Below are 24,078 nucleotides of genomic sequence, written 5' to 3' on the forward strand. Positions count from 1 at the left end.
GTTCACGGCATACACAGCTCAGGCTCTAGGTTGCTCCACTGGGAACGGTTTGAGGCTGGCCCTGGGCTGCATGCACCTCCCAGGTCTAAGCCACTCAGGCTCACGCATTCAGGTAGCCCTCAGAGGCGCAGACTGGTTGGTCCTGTGTTTTGCGCCCTTCCCAGGTCCGAGTAGCTCAGGTGTTTGGCAAGTGCGGTTCCTGTGACTTATCGCCTCTCCCGTCCCTCCTGCTCAGTTTTCTGTGTGTACAGCTGGCGCACCTTCTCAGGCAGATGGTGACTGTCCAGAGCCCCAAGAAGTCTTAGCAAAGAAGCTTGTTTGCAGTTTGGTAGTTAATGTCTCTCTGGGGCCGCTATTGTCCCCTTCCGGCCCTTCCGGCTCTGGCTGCCTGTCACCAGAGGGGGATGGTCTGCAGCCAGGTAATTCTGTTCCATCCTTTGTTCTGTGCGTGGTCCTGGTGGTGTCTTATGTTAGAGCTTTTCTCGTGGTAGCTATTCCACAGCCTGGTTTGCTAGCCCAAGTTAGCTTGCTCTGGTTACACTCTGGGCATTCAGAGCATTCAGGCCAATCCTTGTAAAGCAATTCAGCCCGTGCCTCCCTGCCCAGCCCCCACTTGATAGTGGTGGATGCAGGCATCTGCACAACTTCTCCGCTGGGGGAGTTACCGTTGGGCTCATAATCTGTGGGTTTTAATTATTTATTTATTTTTCCTCCCTGTTATGTAGCCCTCTATGCTTCCAAGGCTTGCCACAAACTCAGTAGTGAGAGTGTTTCCTGGTGTTTGGAAACTTCTCTCTTTTTAAGATTCCCTTCCCGGGACTAAGCTCCCTCCCTACCTCTTTTGTCTCTTTTTTTGTCTTTTATATTTTTTCCTGTTTTCAAAGACAATGAGCTGCTTTTCTGGGTGCCTGATGTCCTCTGCCACAGAAGTTGTTTTGTGGAATTTACTCAGCGTTGATATGTTCTTTTGATGAATTTGTGGGGGAGAAAGTGGTCTCCCCATCCTATTCCTCCGCCATCTTAGGCCGCCCCCACCCTGTGTCTTTGGGCGCTCTTAGGTCATCCATCATCCCAACCAAACCAATGGGTCAAGAGCAAGAACTGTATATGTTTTCCAGACAAAGAAGCTGAGATTCAGAGGTTGAGATGCTTACCTGAGCATATAACTAAGACTACGTGGTTGTAGGGTGTCCAGAGCCTATTTTGTCAAGGATGGTGCCATCCTAATATCCTGGCACCTTGACTGGTTACTGCTTGCCCACACCCACACTGCTAGTGAATACTAAAGAAAGGACAGACCAGTGTGACTGGCTCAAAAACCAGGACTTTCTGTTACCCCAGGCTATCTCTTAATATCTCAAAGTTATAAAGTTGAGAAGGAAGGCTTGCTCTCACTCATCATTTCTCATTCTACAAACATTTACTGAGCACCCTCTGTGCACAGATACTCTGCTGGAAGACATAATCAAAAAGTGAACAAGGAACAGTTTCAAGTCTTTTTCTCATTTAGTTGAGTGAGAAAAAGACCACGTGTGAACATTCACAGTCAGGGCAGGCTACATGCACAACAGAAAGAACAGGCCAATTGTTTAATAATAAAGTCTCTCAAGATGGTGACACAGGACACTAACCTAGTATGGCTCAGTTTAACATGAGAGGGGCTCAGGGTAACACACAAATCCGAGTTACCTAGGATGATGACTGATCTTAATGTGAATTCATAGAAGAGGTGACAACTGGGCTGACCCTGGAGAATGAGGATATCTCCCATACATGGACCTTCTCCTCTATTTTTTAGACCAGAGGGTATTCAGGAGAATCACTGAGTCATCATTTTGACTTAAACATCAGTCATCAAGAGTTTCCCCCATAGTACACGCTCATCACCTACCTCTGGAGCTGTGATACATGCCAAGGGGAAACATGGAGACATACTGTCCTGACCTCCCTTCAAGGACTTATTGTCCAGCAGCTGTAAGTGCTGCCAGTGGGCAATCTTAAACCACCAGGCCTTCTACATTCAATGACCCATCCAGGTGGAGATATAAAGGCCTGGTCATTGGATGCATCAGGACAACCCTGAAAGGCCATAAGTCACTCCAAACTCTCATGGGGTCAGCTCAGGTCGTCTGGCAAGTGATCCAGCTTGATCCTTCCCTCTGCCTTACCCTGTTTCTTCCCTCCTGATTCCACAGTGTTGACCCCAAGGGCAACCCTGATACACATCCCAGCACTAAACTCCATCTGAGTTTGCATCCCAGAGAACCAGCCTGCAACATGTATCAGAAAACATTCCAGCATTTGGGGAGAATTTTTATTGAAAATTACTGGTTACATATATTTTTATAACATTTTAACCCCCCCCCCAATAAAACATAAAATGGAAGAAACCAGGACCTTTTATGTGAATGTGGTTACCTATGGTTTAAAATTCACAATCTAATGTTGTCTGACAAATGAAATTAAGTTATATGTTAATAACAAAAGAAAACTATATGTTGAACCTAATGAAACTGCTACTTTATCACTTATAAAAAAGACTGAATGTTAGTAGTTCCACATGGCTGAATCTAATCTAAAAAAATCCATTTGAATTTGAAATTTAGAGAACATTATACTTATGAATAACTCATGGGTAAAAGATATAGTTAATGAATTAGATTAGGAATTAGAATATGCATTATACTATGGTTATCAACAGTGTTGAGTATCAAAACTTGCAGGTAGCAGCTAAAGTGGATCTTAGGGGAAATGTCAGCTTTATATATTTATATTAGAAAAATAATGATGTTAATAATCTCTTTTCAATTTAAGAATTTAGAGGAAAAACCTCAAAGTTAAGGAAAAGTTGCAGGAAAGAAGGATATGATGAACTGGGGAAAAGAGCAGAAAGTTGATTCTTTGAAAACAGGAAAAAGTTATGCAAGATTAATTATTAAAAAGAAGGCTAAAAGAAAATTAGAAAACCAAAAGAACACAGTTAGAGGTGCTGCAGATATTAAACATACAAAATATTGTGAACAAATTTATGCCAATCAAGAAAAACTCACAGGAAATAACTTATCAAAATGACTCTGCAGAAATAATACACTGAATAGGAAAAAACATAGTTACCAAAATTTACCCAGATAATGTGGCTACACAATACTGTAAATGTGATTAATGCCACTGGATTATGTGACTAAAAATGGTTATATGGTAAATTTTATGTTATATATACTTTACCACAATTTGTAATGTAAAACAAACAAACAAACAAACAAAAAAAACTAAAATCCTCTATCTAGAAGACAGTCTAGCACATGTCTGTCCTTCATTAACAAATACCTTAGAAGGGCTCCTATTTTGAGAGAGCATATTTTCTCTTCCTTCTCTTTTAGAACATATAATATTGTCCTTCTGTATTTAACCATATATCTATTTTTTGTTACTTTTTTTTTTCAGTCGCTCAGTCATGTCTGACTGTTTGACATCCCATAAATCGCAGCATGCCAGGCCTCCCTGTCCATCACTAACTCCCAGAGTTCACTCAGACTCACATCCATCGAGTCAGTGATGCCATCCAGCCATCTCATCTTCTGTCGTCCCCTTCTCCTCCTGCCCCCAATCCCTCCCAGCATCAGAGTCTTTTCCAATGAGTCAACTCTTTGCATGAGGGGGCCAAAGTACTGGAGTTTCAGCTTGAGCATCATTCCTTCCAAAGAAATCCCAGGGTTGATCTCCTTCAGAATAGACTGGTTGGATATCCTTGCAGTCCAAGGGACTCTCAAGAGTCTTCGCCAACACCACAGTTCAAAAGCATCAATTCTTCAGTGCTCAGCCTTCTTCACAGTCCAACTCTCACATCCATACATGACTACTGGAAAAACCATAGCCTTGACTAGATGGACCTTAGTCGGCAAAGTAATGTCTCTGCTTTTGAATATGCTGTCTAGGTTGGTCATAACTTTTCTTCCAAGGAGCAAGCATCTTTTAATTTCATGGCTGCAGTCACCATCTGAAGTGATTTTGGAGCCCAGAAAAATAAAGTCTGATACTGTTTCCACTGTTTCCCCATCTATTTCCCATGAAGTGATGGGACCAGATGCCATGATCTTCGTTTTCTGAATGTTGAGCTTTAAGCCAACTTTTTCACTCTCCTCTTTCATTTGCATCAAGAGGCTTTTTAGTTCCTCTTCACTTTCTGCCATAAGGGTGGTGTCATCTGCATATCTGAGGTTATTGATATTTCTCCCAGCTATCTTGATTCCAGCTTGTGTTTCTTCCAGTCCAGCGTTTCTCATGATGTACTCTGCATAGAAGTTAAATAAGCAGGGTGACAATATATAGCCTTGACATACTCCTTTTCCTATTTGGAACCAGTATGTTGTTCCACGTCCAGTTCTAACTGTTGCTTCCTGACCTGCATACAGGTTTCTCAAGAGGCAGGTCAGGTGGTCTGGTATTCCCATCTCTCTCAGAATTTTCCACAGTTTATTGTGATCCACACCACAGTCAAAGGCTTTGGCATAGTCAATAATTGTTACTTAAACTATAGTATATTGTTATGTTTTCCTATCAGTTTTCTCTGTAGTATTTTAATCAGTGGTCTTTTGGTTGAAAAATGGAGCCTAGTCACGTTAAAGGAAGTGGTGAGACAAAACAGCACCTTCACACAGTCTTCAAGTAAACAGAATCCCTGATATAACTGGAAAGTAATAGGGAATTCTGGAAACAGTGGGGGGAAAAAAAAAGAAAGAAAGAAAGAAAGAAAGAAAAACACCTGTGACAAATTTGTCTCAAAACTTAGAAAATGAGTTTGGCTCTGGAGTCTCTGAAGACACAAAACCTGGGAAATGGCTATTATTGGTGGTCTGCACCTCTGATTTGGATAAGAAAGAAAGCAATATAACATTTAAGTAAACGTAATAAATCTTTTTCAAGAGCTTGAAATCACTGAGTGAAGTTGGAGAACTCACATTTTTTAATGTGTAAATATTTTTGGCTGGTGTAAAAGAAGTAGAATATAGTTTATGCAGTGCAAAACCTATTGGAAAAAAGCCTTCAGAATAGACACGAACTCATGGTAGAATCACAGTGTTGACTCAAAATTTGTTGAGGTTGAGGGCTGTCCACTGGAAACGTTGATAACCACAAGGTCACTATAATATCTGGCTATCTCCTTTTGAAGTACACCTGAGGGAGAAAAAGACAAAAACAATATGTTTAAAAGTTTTAAAGTCCTCCTCCTAGGGCAACACATTTCTAGGTTTTCTTCTTCACGTGAAGCAACCATATCACTATTGGAGACAGTTTTAAAAAACCAGGGCTGTATTTATTCTATGGAGGAAGTAGCCCCATTAAAACCCCCAGTGGGTCTGGACGTAATGCCAAATAACCTGTAGATCTCCTAGATTTCTGATCATTCTGATTCACAGATATGCTTTATCACTACAATAAATTGATAAGCAAAATCATTTTATTCCCTGAAATAAATTAAAAACAGGGTAACAGGGAGGATAGGAAATCTAGCATCTGAACAGGGTTTGTCATTTTCACACATAAAAAGAGCACAACAGATTTGGATGTTAGTATCAGGTTGTTATCTTTATATTTTATAAACTCTGATTGACAGGCACTGAAACACTGGCATATATGTATGAAATATCCTGGTGTTTAATTTGTGTAGCAGAGCAGTTATAGGGCCTATAGAGATGTGATCTGTGGATAGTGGGCCCCAAGAATGAAAAGGGAATCCAATGCTTTAACAATGACTCAACCAAGAGACTTCTCTAAAACATAAGATGATACCCAATAATAGGACAGATCTGTGCCAGACCTTTGAGCTCTTGAATTCTATCAAATTCTAGCCGAACTGGAAGAGATACATCTATATCAGTATTTTTAAGTACATCAGGTATATCAGTATTTTTTCAGTGTATAATCAAAACACAGAGGAAGTAAAGTGCTGTCAAGTTCAACAGTCATCAGTTTTTAGTAGCTGTATTATATCTTGGTTCTTTACATATGCACATAACAAAATAAGGTTTCACAAGCCCTGACATTATTTTATCTCTGAACAGGTTTGGGCAAAAAACGACTTCAAGTGTAACTCTTTTCCTCAAAGAATGTGAAAAGTTTCAATTGAGTCTTTAAAACAGAAAATGTATCCTCTAACAGAGGCTGACTCATATCACAAACTGGGTTGCTTAGACATATGATTCCAGATCTCTTTTATAAAACCTGACCACAAGTGCATTGTGGGCCCTGTGAACAAAATTATCATGAGAGAGAATGAACTTCACGCATGAAACAGAAAAGGACTAGGACACCTACCTTCATAGTAAGTGCACTTTGTTATTCTCTTGTTGCTAACGTAACCTGCTCTACACATAAAATGCTATATATTTAAGTGTCACTTAAGGGGAAAAATAGAGTTTTGCCAAGAAAATGCACTGGTCATAGCAAACAACCTCTTCCAACAACACAAGAGAAGACTCTACACATGGACATCACTAGATGGTCAACACCAAAATCAGATTGATTATATGCTTTGCAACCAAAGATGGAGAAGCTGTATACAGTCAACAAAAACAAGACCAGGAGCTAACTGTGGCTCAGATCATGAACTCTTTATTACTAAATTCAGACTCAAATTGAAGAAAGTAGGAAAAACCGCTAAACCATTCAGGTATGACCTAAATCAAATCCCTTATGATTATACAGTGGAAGTGACAAATAGATTTAAGGGCCTAGATCTGATAGATAGAGTGCCTGATGAACTATGGAATGAGGTTCGTGACATTGTACAGGAGACAGAGATCAAGATCATCCCCATGGAAAAGAAATGCAAAAAAAGCAAAATGGCTGTCTGGGGAGGTCTTACAAATAGCTGTGAAAAGAAGAGAGGCAAAAAGCAAAGCATAAAAGGAAAGATACAAGCATCTGAATGCAGAGTTCCAAAGAATAGCAAGAAGAGATAAGAAAGCGTTCTTCAGCAATCAGTGCAAAGAAATAGAGGAAAAGAACAGAATGGGAAAGAAGAGAGATCTCTTCAAGAAAATTAGAGATACCAAGGGAACATTTCATGCAAAGATGGGCTCGATAAAGGACAGAAATGGTATGGATCTAAGAGAAGCAGAAGATATTAAGAAGAGGTGGCAAGAATACAGAGAAGAACTGTACAAAAAAGGTCTTCACGACCCAGATACTCACAATGGTGTGATCACTCATCTAGAGCCAGACATCCTGGAATGTGAAGTCAAGTGGGCCTTTGAAAGCATCACTATGAAAAAAGTTAGTGGAGGTGATGGAATTCCAGTTGAGCTATTTCAAATCCTGAAAGATGATGCTGTGAAAGTGCTGCACTCAATATGCCAGCAAATTTGGAAAACTCAGCAGTGGCCACAGGACTGCAAAAGGTCAGTTTTCATTTGAATCCCTAAGAAAGGCAATGCCAAAGAATGCTCAAACTTCTGCACAATTGCACTCATCTCACATGCTAGTAAAGTAATGCTCAAAATTCTCCAAGCCAGGCTTCAGCAATACGTGAACCGTGAACTTCCAGATGTTCAAGCTGGTTTTAGAAAAGGCAGAGGAACCAGAGATCAAATTGCCAACACCCGCTGGATCATGGAAAAAGCAAGAGAGTTCGAGAAGAACATCTATTTCTGCTTTATTGACTAGGCCAAATTTTGACTGTGTGGATCACAATAAACTGTGGAAAATTCTGAAGGAGATGGGAATACCAGACCACCTAACCTGCCTCTTGAGAAATCTGTATGCAGGTCAGGAAGCAACAGTTAGAACTGGACATGGAACAACATACTGGTTCCAAATAGGAAAGAAGTACGTCAAGGCTGTATATTGTCACCCTGCTTATTTAGCCTCTATGCAGAGTACATCATGAGAAACGCTGGACTGGAAGAAACACAAGCTGGAATCAAGATTGCCGGGAGAAATATCAATAACCTCAGATAAGCAGATGACACCACCCTTATGGCAGAAAGTGAAGAGGAACTAAAAAGCCTCTTGATGCAAGTGAAAGTGGAGAGTGAAAAAGTTGGCTTAAAGCTCAACATTCAGAAAACGAAGATCATGGCATCTGGTCCCATCACTTCATGGGAAATAGATGGAAAACAGTGGAAACAGTGTCAGACTTTATTTCTTTGGGCTCCAAAATCATTTCAGATGGTGACTGCAGCCATGAAATTAAAAGACGCTTACTCCTTGGAAGAAAAGTTGTGAGCAACCTAGATAGTATATTCAAAAACAGAAACATTACTTTGCTGACTAAGGTCCATCTAGTCAAGGCTATGGTTTTTCCAGTAGTTATGTATGAATGTGAGAGTTGGACTGTGAAGAAGGCTGAGCACTGAAGAATTGATGCTTTTGAACTGTGGTGTTGGAGAAGACTCTTGAGAGTCCCTTGGACTGCAAGGAGATCCAACCAGTCCATTCTGAAGGAGATCAACCCCGGGATTTCTTTGGAAGGAATGATGCTCAAGCTGAAACTCCAGTACTTTGGCCACCTCATGCGAAGAGTTGACTCATTGGAAAAGACTCTGATGCTTTTGGAGGGATTGGGGGCAGGAGGAGAAGGGACGACAAAGGATGAGATGGCTGGATGGCATCACTGACTCGATGGATGCGAGTCTGAGTGAACTCCGGGAGTTGGTGATGGACAGTGAGGCCTGGCATGCTGCGATTTATGGGGTAGCAAAGAGTCGGACACGATTGAACGACTGAACTGAACTAAGGAGAAAATTAAACCCTCCAAGAATGCTTCGGCCCACCGGCTGAAATCTGAGGCTATTTCTACTGTAATGGAAGCACTTTAAAAAAAGCCTTTGGTGGGAGTAGAGTGAAGTTTAATTGCATAATATCACTCTCCTCCTTTTTATTAACATAGACATATTTTGTGATTATACAGTTACTCTTTTGGTGAAACTAAAAAGAGTTAAAGGAACAAAAGAAAATTCATTGCATTCTACTGCTTAATATTCTTTCCAAAATTATCTGGTTCTTTTCTCCATAACCCTTCTCAATATAATTTTTTTTAAGAAAATATTATTTTTAGCAACTTTTAACTGAAAAGGACTTTGCTTCATGGTCTGAAATACCTGAGCTGAATACTGAAAAGCATCTTCAGCAGTTGGGGGCCCTTGATTTAAAGTCTCTAAAGCAACCTAGGAGAACTATGGGTATATTTGTTTTATTATTGGGAGGCAAGGTTTTACCTACAGCCTTTTACAAAATGATCCCATTTTTATACCGTAAAACGCTCTATATTCTCAAGGCACTTAAGCATCTGCTCTCTCATCTGATCCCTGTGATAAGTGTGAAGAAGCCATCAGGGCTATAATCCTGCTCTACACACAGGTGAGGACCTGAGGCTCAGAGACCCTGAGAGACACAAGACCACGTGGATGCTATGTGCCTCCTCCATCTATCCAACTGGACCAGGCTCCTAGAGCTCGGATATGAGAATTTTATAACTTTTGGGCTGTATTAGATGATTTCACTAATAGACAAAATAACACCCCTGTTATACACTGGGAACAAAGAAACTTCAAAAAACCTCAACCTGATCTGCGTCATCATAGAACAGAATGGATGACAAGCATCTATTCTTGGAGCTGAACCATGTCCCCTCTGAAAGGCTGTTGCTGAACCATGAAAGATACCATGATTCTTGGCCTCCAGAGGAGAAGAATTCAATTTGGGGCCAGTGATGAGGCTTGATCACTCAGAGCTTTTGTGTAGTAAAGTTTTATTAACGTATAAAAGAGATAGAGAAAGCTTCTGACATAGACATCAGAAGGTGGCAGAAAGAGTGCCCCCTGCTAGTTTTTAGGCGGATGTTATATAGCTACTAGTAGTAGTAGTTAGTCGCTCAGTCGAGTCTGACTTGTTGCGACCACATGGACTGTGGCCCGCCAGGCTTCTCTGTCCATGGGATTCTCCAGACAAGAATACTGGAGTGGATTGTCATTCCCTTCTCCAGAGGATCTTTCTGACCCAGATACCTAACTCAGGTCTCCTGCATTGCAGGCAGATTCTTTACCATGTGAGCTACAGAGAAGATCCATATAGCTACTAGATGCATGCTAATTAGAGAAAGGAAATGTCTCAAAACTCAGAGACTGGCACCAAGCCCCTCACACACAACATGCATTTATTTTGAGATAACATTGGCACAAGGTGAATTTTCCCTGGCCATAAAATAATTGACATGAGTCTTGAATAAAGTCAGGTTTCTAAGCAGATACAGTCTCACTGACATATCTTAAGAGGACATTTGCATGAGAAAAACATACTGGTTTGTCAAGTTAATTCTGAGTCTTAGGGGGAACCCACATGAAGACAGAGTCTAGGGTAAAGGCATAAATCATTTACATAGTTTAAGACAAACATTTCCATAAGAAAAATGCTTTGGTTAGCTCAAGGTTTGAGAAAAGTTAAGTTCAGGTGGAACCAGGTATCCTTATGGCAACAGAGAATTTTAAAAGAAACCTCTTTTTAAATTTGTATCAGTTCAGTTCAGACCCTCAGTCCTGTCCTACTCTTTGTGTCCCCATGGACTGCAGTACACCAGTCTTCTCTGTCACCAACTCCTGGGGCCTACTCAAACTCATGCCCATTGAGTGACTGATGCCATCCAACCATCTCATCCTCTGCCATCCCCTTCTCCTCTTGGCTTCAATAATTCCCAGCATCAGGGCTCTTTCAAATGGGTCAGTTCTTCACATCAGGAGGCCAAAATATTGGAGTTTCATCTTCAGCATCAGTCCTTCCAATGAATATTCAGGACTGATTTCCTTTAGGATTGCCTGGTTGGATCTCCTTGCTGTCCAAGGGACTCTCAAGAATATTGTCCAACATCACAGTTCAAAAGCAAAAATTCTTCAGTGCTCAGCTTTCTTTATTGTCCATCTCTCACATCCATACATGACTACTGGAAAAACCATAGCTTTTACTAGATGGACCTTTGTTAACAAAGTATAATGTCTCTGTTTTTTTCTTTTTTTAATATAAATGTATTTATTTTAATATGCTGTCTAGGTTAGTCATAACTTTTCTTCCAAGAAGTAAGCGTCCTTTACATGGCTGCAGTCACCATCCGCAGTAATTTGGGAGCCTCTAAAAATAAAGCATGCCATTATTCCCATTGTTTCCCCATCTATTTGCCCTGAAGTGATGGGACCGGATGCCATGGTCTTAGTTTCCTGAACGTTGAGCTTTAAGCCAACTTTTTAGCTCTCCTCTTTCACTTTCATCAAGAAGCTCTTTAGTTCTTCACTTTCTGCCATAAGGGTGGTGTCATCTGCATATCTGAGGGTATTGATATTTCTCCCAGTGTTCTTGATTCCAGCTTGTGCTTCATCCAGCCCGGCGTTTCTCATGATGTACTCCGCATATAAGTTAAATTAGCAGGGTGACAATATACAGCCTTGATGGACTCCTTTCCTGATTTGGAACCAGCCTGTTGTTCCATGTCCAATTTTTACTGTTGCTTCCTGACCTGCATATAGATTTCTCAGGAGGCAGGTCAGGTGGTCTGGTATTCCCATCACTTGAAGGATTTCCCACAGTTTGTTGTGATCTACAGTCAAAGGCTTTGGCATAGTCAATAAAGCAGTAGATGTTTTCCTGGAACTCTCTTGCTTTTTTTGATGATCCAGTGGATGTTGGCAATTTGATTTCTGGTTCCTCTGCCTTTTCTAAATCCAGCTGCTTAAACATCTGAGAGTTTATGGTTCACATACCGTTGAAGCCTGACTTGGAAAATTTTGAGTATTACTTTGCTAGACTGTGAGATGGGTGCAATTGTGTGGTAGTTAGAGCATTCTTTGGCATTGCCTTTCTTTGGGATTGGAATGAAAACTCACCTTTACTAGTCCTGTGGCCACTGCTGAGTTTTCCAAATTCGCTGGCATATTGAGTGCAGCACTTTCACAGCATCATCTTTGAGGATTTGAAAGAGCTCAACTGTAATTCCATCACCTCCATTAGCTTTGTTCATAGTGATGCTTCCTAAGGCCCACTTGACTTTATATTCCAGGATATCTGGCTCTAGGTGAGTGATCACACCATCGTGATTATCTGGGTCATGAATACCTTTTTTGTATAGTTCTGTGTATTCTTGCCACCTCTCCTTACTATCTTCTGCTTCTGTTAGGTCCATACCATTTCTGTCCTTTATTGTACCCATCTTTGCATGAAATGTTCCCTTGGTATTTCTAATTTTCTTGAAGAGATTTCTAGTCTTTCCCATTCTATTTTTTTCCCCTCTATTTCTTTGCATTGATCACTGAGGAAGGCTTTCATATCTCTCCTTGCTATTCTTTGGAAATCTGCATTGAAATGGGTACATCTTTCCTTTTCTCATTCGCGTTTAGCTTCTCTTCTTTTCTCAACTATTTTTAAGGCCTCTTCAACAACGATTTTACCTTTTTGCATTTCTTTTTCTGCAGATATAAATTTGTACACTGAAGGGGAAAAATATAACACTAGTAGTTTGTTTCCTCCTGCAGCTTAAGAGAGAGATGAAAAATGTCTGACACTTGCAGCCTACTCCCTCCATTTGGAGACCCCTGGTCTTCCTGACTATTACCCTCTTACCTCCAATTTTACATGTTGAAGTCCTAAATCCCCCAGTACCACAGAATGTGACTGTGTTTGGAGACAGCATCTTTAAAGAGGAAAGAAAGTTAAAATGAAATCATACAGGTGGGTCCTAATCTAACAGACTGGAGTTCTCATAAGAAGAGACCAGGACACAGGCTCACAGAGAGGGAAGAGCATGTGAGACACAGAGGGAAGATGGTATCTCCAAGACAAGGAGTGAGACCTCAGAGGGAAACAACCCTACTGACACCCTGACCTCAGACTTCCAACCTCCAGGGCTGTGAGGATATAAGTTTCTGCTGTTTAAGTCCCCTACAATTTGGTCTTTGTATGGCAGCCCTCACAAGCTACTGCCCCCTTTAGCTTTATATGTCTAAAAGGTACTTTCTCTACTATTTCATGGATCATTCAAAAAGGGTCAATCAGACAGTGATCAGCTCACCTGAGCTACGAGTTCAAGAAAATGTGATGTGGAAGCATCTTCTCCCAGATGTTGGGTTTTCTTTCAGATGAGTGAATTCTGTTCTATCAGTAAAACCCTTGTGACTCAGGCTACTGCTCCCTGTGTTACAGCTCTGAACAATGCACTGATATCTGATGCTTACATATTCAAAAAACTGATAGTCTGATGGTTTATGCACCTAAGATGATGCAGAGTATGCAGAAATAATGTCAAGATATGATGAGAATTAAGAAATGTATTTGTTTCTGTAGAGGTGACCTGAGCCAGTGGCAGGACTGAAATCCAAGAGTGAGGTTCTGCCTCTCTGTGAACTTCGGTAACTGGCCTTACCTTGGCTACCAAGTGACAGGAGCTGTGTTCTCAGGCTTAACACAGAAAACAATACCTAGGACAGCACACAGCCTCCCTCAGCAATTCCCCCTCTCTGCTTCCTGGACCAGCTCTGTGACCTTGAGTGAGCCTTGGACAAACTCTCCTCATTCATGACATGGGATAAAAATGGACCATCAGGAGGTTAAGTGAAATCATAAAAGTGTGAACTGTATAAAATAAATTATAAAGGACTACACAAGTGTAATTTACCATTAATACTCTTAGAGTAGGTGCAGGATTACTAGACCTCCTGGAATCACAAGATTTCTAATTCTAAGACCTATGTCTGCTTCAGTATGTATGTTACACTTGATTAAAAATATTTACCAAAAGAAGAAATTTATAATTCTGTGTCTGCTGCAGACTAGCTTAACACCAGTTATATACATAGGGCCACCTAATGCTGGGCTGGAAGAAGCACAAGCTGGAATCAAGATTGCCAGGAGAAATATCAATAACCTCAGATATGCAGATGACACCACCCTTATGGCAGAAAGTGAAGAGGAACTAAAAAGCCTCTTGATGAAAGTGAAAGTGGAGAGTGAAAAAGTTGGCTTAAAGCTCAATATTCAGAAAATGAAGATCATGACATCTGGTCCCATTACTTCATGGGAAATAGATGGGGAAACAGTGGAAACAGTGTCAGATTTTATTTTGGGGGGCTCCAAAATCACTGCAGATGGTGATTGTAGCCATGAAATTAAAAGATGCTTACTCTTTGGAAGAGAAGTTATGAGAAACCTAGATAGTATATTCAAAAGCAGAGACATTACTTTGCCGACTAAGGTCCATCCAGTCAAGGCTATGGTTTTTCCAGTAGTAATGTAGGATGTGAGAGTTGGACTGTGAAGAAAGCTGAGTGCAAAAGAATTGATAATTTTGAACTGTGGTGTTGGAGAAGACTCTTGAGAGTCCCTTGGACTTCAAGGATATCCAACCAGTCCATTCTAAAGGAGATCAGCCCTGGGATTTCTTTGGAGGAAATGATGCTAAGGCTGAAACTCCAGTACTTTCGCCACCTCATGCAAAGAGTTGACTCATTGGAAAAGACTCTGATGCTGGGAGGGATTGGGGGCAGGAGGAGAAGGGGACGACAGAGTATGAAATGGCTGGATGGCATCAGTGACTCGACGGACGCGAGTCTGAGTGAACTCCGGGAGTTGGTGATGGACAGGGAGGCCTGGCATGCTGCGATTCATGGGGTTGCAAAGAGTCGGACACGACTGAGTGACTGAACTGACTGAAGTGACTGACCTTCCTTCTAAAGCACCTTAGTTTTCTCACCTGTACAAAGAGAGGGTTGAATTCTTTTATCTTATTATCTGGACCAATCTAAAATTCTGTGTTCTATTTCTCATTCGCAACCCACTCCCATACTCTTGCCTGGAAAATCCCATGGATGGAGGAGCCCGGTAGGCTGCATTCCATGGGGTTGCAAAGAGTCAGACATGACTGAGCGACTTCACTTTTATTTTTCACTTTCATGCATTGGAGAAGGAAATGGCAACCCACTCTAGTGTTCTTGCCTGGAGAATCCCAGGGATGGCGGAGCCTGGTGGACTGCTATCTATGGGCTGGTACAGAGTTGGACACGACTGAAGCGACTTAGCAGTAGCAGCATTTCTCATTACTCAATGTCACGATAATAAAGTTTTAAAATGAAGACTTTGACAAACAGGTGGGAACACCTCTTTTTAATGTGAAATACATAAGGCCAAAAGAGCAAAAGGGTTTGGGAGATTCCTGGCTCTGGAGGTCTCAGGAGGGATAGTCTGACTGGGAGACATCTAGTGGATAAAAGCACTCTCTGAATTTCAGGCATAAAAAATATACAGAGTTCCTTGTTCAGCTTCTCAACATTTGCACACAATGTAAGTACTTATGAAAAGTTCAGAACACAGACTTCTTTTCCCTAAACCTAAGCATGAACTCTAGCTCTGCCAACTCTTCAGCCAACTCTGGGACCCAGGAAGTCTTCTACCCAATGAGCAGTGGAAGGCCCTGCTCTGCATTTCCTCATTTCTAGAGAGGACTGAGAGGAGACAATGAGGAACTCAGGCCACATTTTAGATAAATCTTTCATATAGAAGTATTTAAGACACTGGGACATATTTTCTTTAAGACATTTTAAATATTACACAGATAATCTTATTCTATTTACAAATGAAAATCTGGGAGAGGCAGAAAAGAATGAAGAATGGAAAATACACCCATAATTTAACATCCAGGAATAAATTTTCGATAGGGAAGCCAAATTCCACCCTGAGCCATGCATGTTAAGGGGCAAAAACAGTAGGCCTTCCTTCCCTCCCTCTATCTTCCCATCAACTTCAATCCCAATCCCACCTGGTTCCAGAAAGACTTACAGATGGCTACATGACAGTGGCTAAGCCTCTTAAACCAGAACTTGGTCACCACTACACCTCTGTTAGGAAGATACCACGGGACCTGAGTGTTACCCATTGAGCCCCTTCCTCACACCACATATAGTGCTTAGTGCCTCACACACCTCATCTCTGTGAAAGTGCTCTGTAACCTTCAGGTACCATTCAGACCACAGTGTGAAGGTGTTTTGAGCTCTTGATTTGTCCTGATGACAATTTCATCTTCTAGAATATAGAGGAAGCATGGGGGACAAGCGGACCTAATTCTAAACAACAAAGAATTAGGGAGAAAGTGGTAATTTCAGGTAAGAGTTTTCTTTATAGATTACAAAACAGAATAGACCTACACCTTTCTCTGGAAGATCTTCCTAGAATCAAAATATTCCAAGATTTTTCCCCTTAAACTCTCAAATTTCCTGGATATTTCTCAACAGAACTTGTATCACTAATATACTGAGCACCAATCAGAATGAATTTAAAAGATCTGCAAAATGAGTGTTCAGTGCTCCATGAGAATCTCAGCTCAGAGTCTGAATATGTGGAAGGTCGATCGAAAATCTCTGTCTCAGGCACAGGTGTGTGCACACAGAAGGGTGCACACATCCAGACCCCACCCCCAACACTGCTGCAGATTCTCAGCAGACCTGCCTTCCACCTGCCACATGTTGTTAAGACCCAGTCAAGAAGCTTTCTCTCTGGAGGCTTCTAATTGAAAAGAGCATAGAGTGCTTGTTCCCAGACCCTTGGTGGAGATCCTGTGAACAGTGAATCCTGGAGGTGAATTTTAATTACAACTTCCCGCAGCAGGCTCACCTATTTTTCCCTTTCAGTGAGATCAGCAGCCTCCGCCTCACCCAGTTGTTGCACCAGCTTGTAAAACAGGCTGTTTTCATCTCGCAGCAACTTATATGGCTGATTATATTCTTTCAGTGTCCCTGAATCCAAAACCTGTTAACAGCAGAAAGAAACCCATTAGCACACAATATCCGCCGGTAACATAACTCAGACAATATTTCAAGAGGGGGCATGACAGGGAGAATTTAGGTGGTAGGACTAGAGGTATTTAAGTGGATTGATTCCCCTGTTTTACTGGGAGACAAGGGCCCAGCCCAGCCTTTCATCATTATATGGTTATAGGAAAGGAAGAAAATGAAAATTTTAGAATATGGTAACTGGAACTGAACAGTCTGTAGTATTTTATATTCTGCCCAGGGCATTTGGGGTTGTTATCATCAGTTAGTGCTTTTAGTGCTCGGACTTTGACCTTTGAGGGCTATTTATAGATACACAGAGTTGGGAAATGTCTTAATTCAAGAAAATCAGACTGCATTTATCTAAAAAGTAGGTTGACATCATACAAACCACATGGCAGTTTCCTGACAACAAATTAATTGTCAAGTTGATTTGACAATCTGAGCGATATTTGGGGGGAAAAAGGTAAATGCTTCTGGAATTTCTTTAGGGTCCTGGATTATGTCAGCCCCTCCTGGAAGGATTAACACTGAAGCTGAAGCTCCATTACTTTGGCCACCTAATGGAAAGAGCTGATTCACTGCAAAAGACCCTGATGCTGGGAAAGATTGAAAGCAGGAGGAGAAGGGGACAGCAGAGGATGAGATGGTTGGATGGCATCACCAATTGAATGGACATTAGTTTGAGCAAACTCTGGTAGGTAGTAAAGAACAGGGAAGTCTGGGGTGCTGCAGTCCATGAAGAGTAGGAAACTGAGAGACTGAGCAACTGAACAACAACAAGAGGGGCAGAACCCCTTGTCCAAGAGGTTAAGATGCTTCCTGAAGTTAGCTGTGGCTGTGGTTTATTATTATGAGAGTGGAAGGCTGGCAAAAAGAGCTGCTATATAAGCAGCTTTTGCAGAACTGTTGTGCACAGAAGGAATTTCTAGAAATCCAGTTTTCTTTTTGGATAAGACTATAAAAGCAAATAAGAAATTGAGCTCGAAACTGAAGTGATCACAGCCTGCACAGCACATGGGGCAGCCCAACCTGAACTTCCTAGGATCTGAATATGTTTTCACAAATTACCTTTATTTGCTTCTTTCTCTTTCTTTCTTAAGCTGCCTGCCTTTCACCCCTTTTATTGCTCATTAACAAACCTGCTAATTGGAAATTGAAAGGGAGAAGAAGGGGCTCTTAGCTCTGCCTTTCTACTTTTGAGTGATCTTGGTTAATGGTTATTGAGGGGGAAAATGTACCTGAAACAACTGACCCAAATAATACAACTACAAAAATAGTTCTGATGTTAAGTGGGATTTAATTCTTCATTTAGGTCATATTTAGAATAAATGTATCTAAAGAGAATATGTGGTATGGGCTTACCTGGTGGCTTAGTGGTAAAAGAATCTGCCTGCCAATGCAGGAGTCACAGGTCTGATCCCTAGTCCAGGAAGACCCCACATGCTGTGGAGCAAATAAGTTCATGCCCCACAACTACTGAGCCCACATGTCACAACTACTGAAGCCTGAGTGCCTAGAGCCTGTGCTCCACACAACAGAAGCCTCTGCAAGGAGAAGTCTGCACATTTGCCGCAACTAGAGAAGAGCCCACAAAGCAACGAAGACCCAGCACAGCCAAAAATAAATTAATAATGTTATTTTTTTTAAAAGAAGAGAATATGCTGGAACTCTAAACAAGACACAAGTTATTTTTTCTACATGTAGGTATCGCAGTTAACTTCATCCTTTGTATTTAATTGGAACCATTTTTTAAGTCTCACAAAGGTCATATTCCTAATAATCTTTTGTTTATACTGTGAATCATTGTTAAGAGCACCTTTCTCAAAAGAGTCCAAGAATAATTGAATGTCTCATCCACATAATGAATTTTCTGTGTCAATTGGGCATGTCAATTTAGATGCCCTGAATGTGCAATTTTACTTAAGCTTAGCATAGATAGAACATAACTGTTCCTCCTGATGTTGAAGAAGAAAAACTGCAGTTCTAAAACACAGGTCTCCAAATATCTGTGTTCAATTAATCTATGAAAGATTAGGTAAGAATTTATATTGAAGAAAAGACAGTCTCTTTGCTAGATAGTTCTGGGAAAGCTGCCTACCTGGAAATGAAAGAAATTAGAATACTCCCTCATTAGTTCAGTTCAGTCGCTCAGTCGTGCCCGACTCTTTGAGACCCCATGAATTGCAGCACGCCAGGCCTCCCTGTCCATCACCATCTCCCGGAGTTCACTCAGACTTATGTCCATCGAGTCCGTGATGCCATCCAGCCATCTCATCCTCTGTCGTCCCCTTCTCCTGCCCCCAATCCCTTCCAGCATCAGAGTCTTTTCCAATGAGTCAACTCTTTGCATGAGGTGGCCAAAGTAATAGAGTTTCAGCTTTAGCATCATTCCTTCCAAAGAAATCCCAGGCTGATCTTCAGAATGGACTGGCTGGATCTCCTTGCAGTCCAAGGGACTCTCAAGAGTCTTCTCCAACACCACAGTTCAAAAGCATCAATTCTTTGGCGCTCAGCCTTCTTCACAGTCCAACTCTCACATCCATACATGACCACAGGAAAAACCATAACCTTAACTAGACGGACCTTAGTCAGCAAAGTAATGTCTCTGCTTTTCAATATACTATCTAGGTTGCTCATAACTTTTCTTCCAAGGAGTAAGCGTCTTTTAATTTCATGGCTGCAGTCACCATCTGCAGTGATTTTGGAGCCCCCCAAAATAAAGTCTGACACTGTTTCTACTGTTTCCCCATCTATTTCCCATGATGTGATGGGACCAGATGCCATGATCTTCATTTTCTGAATGTTGAGCTTTAAGCCAGCTTTTTCACTCTTCACTTTCACTTTTATCAAGAGGCTTTTTAGCTCCTCTTCACTTTCTGCCATAAGGGTGGTGTCATCTGCATATCTGAGGTGATTGATATTTCTCCCGGCAATCTTGATTCCAGCTTGTGTTTCTTCCAGTCCAGCGTTTCTCATGAGGTACTCTGCATAGAAGTTAAATAAGCAGGGTGACAATATACAGCCTTGATGTACTCCTTTTCTTATTTGGAATGAGTCTGTTGTTCCATGTCCAGTTCTAACTGTTGCTTCCTGACCTGCATACAGATTTCTCAAGAGGCAAGTCAGGTGGTCTGGTATTCCCATCTCCTTCAGAATTTTCCACAGTTTATTGTGATCCACACAGTCAAAGGCTTTGGGATAGTCAATAAAGCAGAAATAGATGCTTTTCTGGAACTCTCTTGCTTTTTCCATGATCCAGAGGATGTTGGCAGTTTGATGTCGGTTCCTCTGCCTTTTATACCAGACATAAAAATAAACTCAAACTAGTTTAAAGACCTAAGATAAGACTGGGTACTATAAAACAAAAGGAAAACACAGGCAGAGAACACTTTGAGATAAACTACAGCAATATTTTCTTAGAACAGTCTCCCAAAGCAAAAGAAATAAAAGCAAAAATAAACTGGCTCTAATTAAAAGGCAAGACAATAGAGGCTACAAGAGCTAAGATGGGACATAGACTGAAAAATAGCTAGAAACAGAATTTCACCAAGTTAGCTTTTACATTACTGGCTTGATCAAAGATTCCAGATATTTCAGAATAAATAAACATAAAGCAAATCTAAATGCTCTTTATGTACAGAAAAATAGGTATAGCTTTGGATTTTTTTCATCCCCTATAAGAAAAATCTCGTAGAATTTCCCACTATGTCCCCACACTTTCTGTAACACAAGTTAAACTATAAACTAAATCACACATTAAAATTGGTGTGATAATAATCCCTGAACCCCAAGATCTCTCCAGGAAATCCAATCTTGTCAAGCTCTAGTAGGTTAATCAAACTACATTATGTTGGACAACTAAGTGAGTTACATAAGCTCAATGAAGATGTGTTTATCAAACCTGTTTATGTGTAGATATTCCTGGTAGCTGTCTAGACATAAAAATTAAATGGACCCACTGCAAGATAACCTGATCCATTCATTGGCAAGATGCCATCAGTGAAAAAGAGGAATGCAAGGAGAGGTGGGCGAGTGCACAGAGAGGAGCGGGGCAGGAGAGGATGAAGTGAGAGCCTGATAAGAAATGATGACAACAATAGAGAGAGAGCCCCACCTATTGACAAGTAGAGTTGCATGGGGAAGCTCTGTGTCATATCTCTGTTTCTGGCTGCCAGGTAATGACACAGGGACCGCTGTTCAAACTTGCATCGTGGGCCCCTCATTGGTAACATGGGTGCCTGTGATTTTCTCAGTGACAGGATAATGTGGCAAGAATTAGCTCAAAATCCTTTCCTAGACCTTGAAATAATAAATTAGTCTCTCACTAAGGGGGTGATGAAGGCTGGGTCACAGTCACCTCCACAGTCACTTTCCCAAATCTGTTGCCTTTGCTCATAAGCACTCCCCTCTTAAAGTAATCTCTTCTCCCCACCTGGGCTTTCTACCACCATATTAGTTATTTTCCTTTGAAAACTTAAGTGAAATCTTTTGGAGTTTTTGAAGGAGTTTCCACTTCTGAAATATTCTAATTGCAGCCATGTAGGCTTCTGAAAGAAATGTTCCATGAAGGTGAAAAACAGAACTTAAGTAAAACTCTAGTTAGGTATGAGCTGTTTTGTGCTTTCCAGGTGGGTATATTACAACAGTTTCTGGTTTTGATTTCTCTAGGAAAAATTCTAAACAAAAGAGGTGGAATCTGAGTTTCCTGTCCCTGGTTTTGGTTCTTTATCATTCATTTCCAAAGAATTCTCTAGCTGCAGACAGTGAAAATGTTGACCACAAACAACAATACTGTTAATGCAAGTGCAGACTGTCACATGCCTCTTTGTTCATGGTTCTAGGGAGAATTCAGGTGATATGAAGGCTGCAGTGTGCAGGAATTAGAGGCAATAGCTGTGCTATGGGCTACAGAGAAAGCAGGTCACAAGCACCCAGCTAATCCTAAAATCTGTAGGAAGAACCCTCTAATGTAGAGACAGTAGTGAGTCTTAGGAGGAAAAGGATTTCTAATTTGTCTGTCTTGCTCCATTATTTTGGAGCAAATGAGGACAATTAACTTAGTTGCTGTTATGACTTTTATGCTTAATCATAACTTAGATGCTATTATGACATCTTTAAGATACTTAAAATTAAGAGAATTTCCTTGGAAAATAAAATTCTGAAGTGGTTTAATGAACTAAAACTGGGTAAATTCCTTCATAGAGCCAACACATACACAAAGCTATTAACTGGGTCACAGTTGTTTCCCAACAAGACTTTTCTCTTGTTCACTTACACTAAGCAAAACTATATCCATCTAATCATTTCAAGATTTTTGAATAAAAGTGAAAATTTAAAAAATATGTAATCTCTAAAGTGAGAAGTTTTAGTTGCTCAGTAATGTCCGACTCTTTGTGACCCCATGGACTATAGCCGCTAGGTTCCTCTGTCCATGGAATTCTACAGGCAAGAATAGTGGAGTGGGTAGCCCTTCCCTTCTGCAGGGGATCTTCCTGATCCAGGGATCAAACCTGAGTCTCCTGCATTGCAGGCAGATTCTTAACAGTCCGAGCCACCAGGGAAGCCCATATTATGTCAAAGTTTCAGATTAATTATACTCAATCTCTAAGATGAAATTTTCAGTTCATTTCAGTCACTCAGTCATGTCCGACTCTTTGTGACCCCATGAATCGCAGCACGCCAGGCCTCCCTGTCCATCACCAAATCCCAGAGTTCACTCAGACTCGCGTCGAGTCAGTGATGCCATCCAGCCATCTCATCCTCTGTCGTCCCCTTCTCCTCCTACTCTTTGCATGAGGTGGCCAAAGTAATGGAGTTTCAGCTTTAGCATCATTCCTTCCAAAGAAATCCCAGGGCTGATCTCCTTCAGAATGGACTGGTTGGATCTCCTTGCAGTCCAAGGGACTCTCAAGAGTCTTCTTCAACACCACAGTTCAAAAGCATCAATTCTTTGGCACTCAGCCTTCTTCACAGTCCAACTCTCACATCCATAACATGACCACAGGAAAAAACCATAGCCTTGACTAGATGGACCTTAGTCAGCAAAGTAATGTCTCTGCTTTTAAATATGCTGTCTAGGTTGGTCATAACTTTTCTTCCAAGGAGTAAGCGTCTTTTAATTTCATGGCTGCAGTCACCATCTGCAGTGATTTTGGAGCCCCCAAAAATAAAATCTGACACTATTTCCACTGTTTCCCCATCTATTTCCCATGAAGCGATGGGACCGGATGCTATGACCTTGGTTTTCTGAATGTTGAGCTTTAAGCCAACTTTTCACTCTCCTCTTTAGGCAGCTATTAAAAACATGCTATAGAAAATTAATTAATGACATGGGGGATTTTAAGAATATATTGTTGCTATAAAAATTCTGCTGATGAAATACTCTGTTTTGCATAAGACTAATTATCAAACTATTAATGGTTTTAATTTTATCCAAATAATATTATAGCACTACACAACTGTTACTTTCTGGTGGTGCATATTTTATAATCTTCCTTTATGAGATTTAAAAAATTTTTCCTAATTTTACCTTGCACATTTCTTGCCTTTTTGTAACAACAACAACAAAAAAATTTATGAGTTAGGCTCTTCATTTTAAAAAACAGAATAAAAGAAAATATCCATCTATTTTTGTGCCGAAGTATTCATCAGTGCAACAGTATGTAATTATTACACCTTAACATTTGCAGTGACAGGCCTTCATGGTGACAGCACTGTTGGTTATGTCCTTCGTCAGCATCTGTCATTTCCCCAGCCCCTCCCCAAGGCTGGCAGCCCTCCCTGTGAAGCATCAGGCTTTGCAGCAGATTGACTTGTCTTTATATCCTTAAAGCTTTCAGAACAGAAAATCACTTGCTTTCCAGAAAGGAGCTGGTACAGGCATCCCTCAGAGCTACTGCGGGTTCAGTTTCAGAACACCGGAGTACACTGAATATTGCAGTAAAGTGAATCCCGTGAATTTTCTGGTTTTCTGGGGCATATAGAAGTTATGTTTACACTATACTATACCCAAGCATGTGTGCAATAGCATTATGTCTGAAAAAAAAATAATGTACAGACCTTAACTTAAAAATAAGGCTTGCTAAAAAACATTAACCATCATCAGAGACTTCAGTAAGTCATAGTAGTAATATCAAAGATCACTGATGTTACAGATCACCAGAGCAACTGCAATGATAGTGAAAATGTTTGGTATATTGTGAGAATTACCAAAAGGTGACACAGAGACATGGAATAAGCAGATGCTGCTGGAAAAATGGTGCCTATAGACTTCCTC

At 40.9% G+C, this 24,078-nt stretch overlaps 1 protein-coding gene across 1 annotated transcript in view; it reads right to left on the minus strand.

The window, feature by feature from the left end:
• LOC102185549 (multidrug resistance-associated protein 4) overlaps positions 4,475-24,078 on the minus strand; it is a 170,431-nt gene continuing 150,827 nt past the window's right edge. The window contains 2 exon segments of the mRNA XM_018056443.1: positions 4,475-5,175; positions 16,642-16,776. Coding sequence (XP_017911932.1) covers positions 16,642-16,776 — 135 coding nt within the window. The 3' untranslated portion in view covers positions 4,475-5,175.

This window comes from Capra hircus, chromosome 12 (genome assembly GCF_001704415.2).
Source record: "Capra hircus breed San Clemente chromosome 12, ASM170441v1, whole genome shotgun sequence".
NCBI lineage: Eukaryota > Metazoa > Chordata > Mammalia > Artiodactyla > Bovidae > Capra > Capra hircus.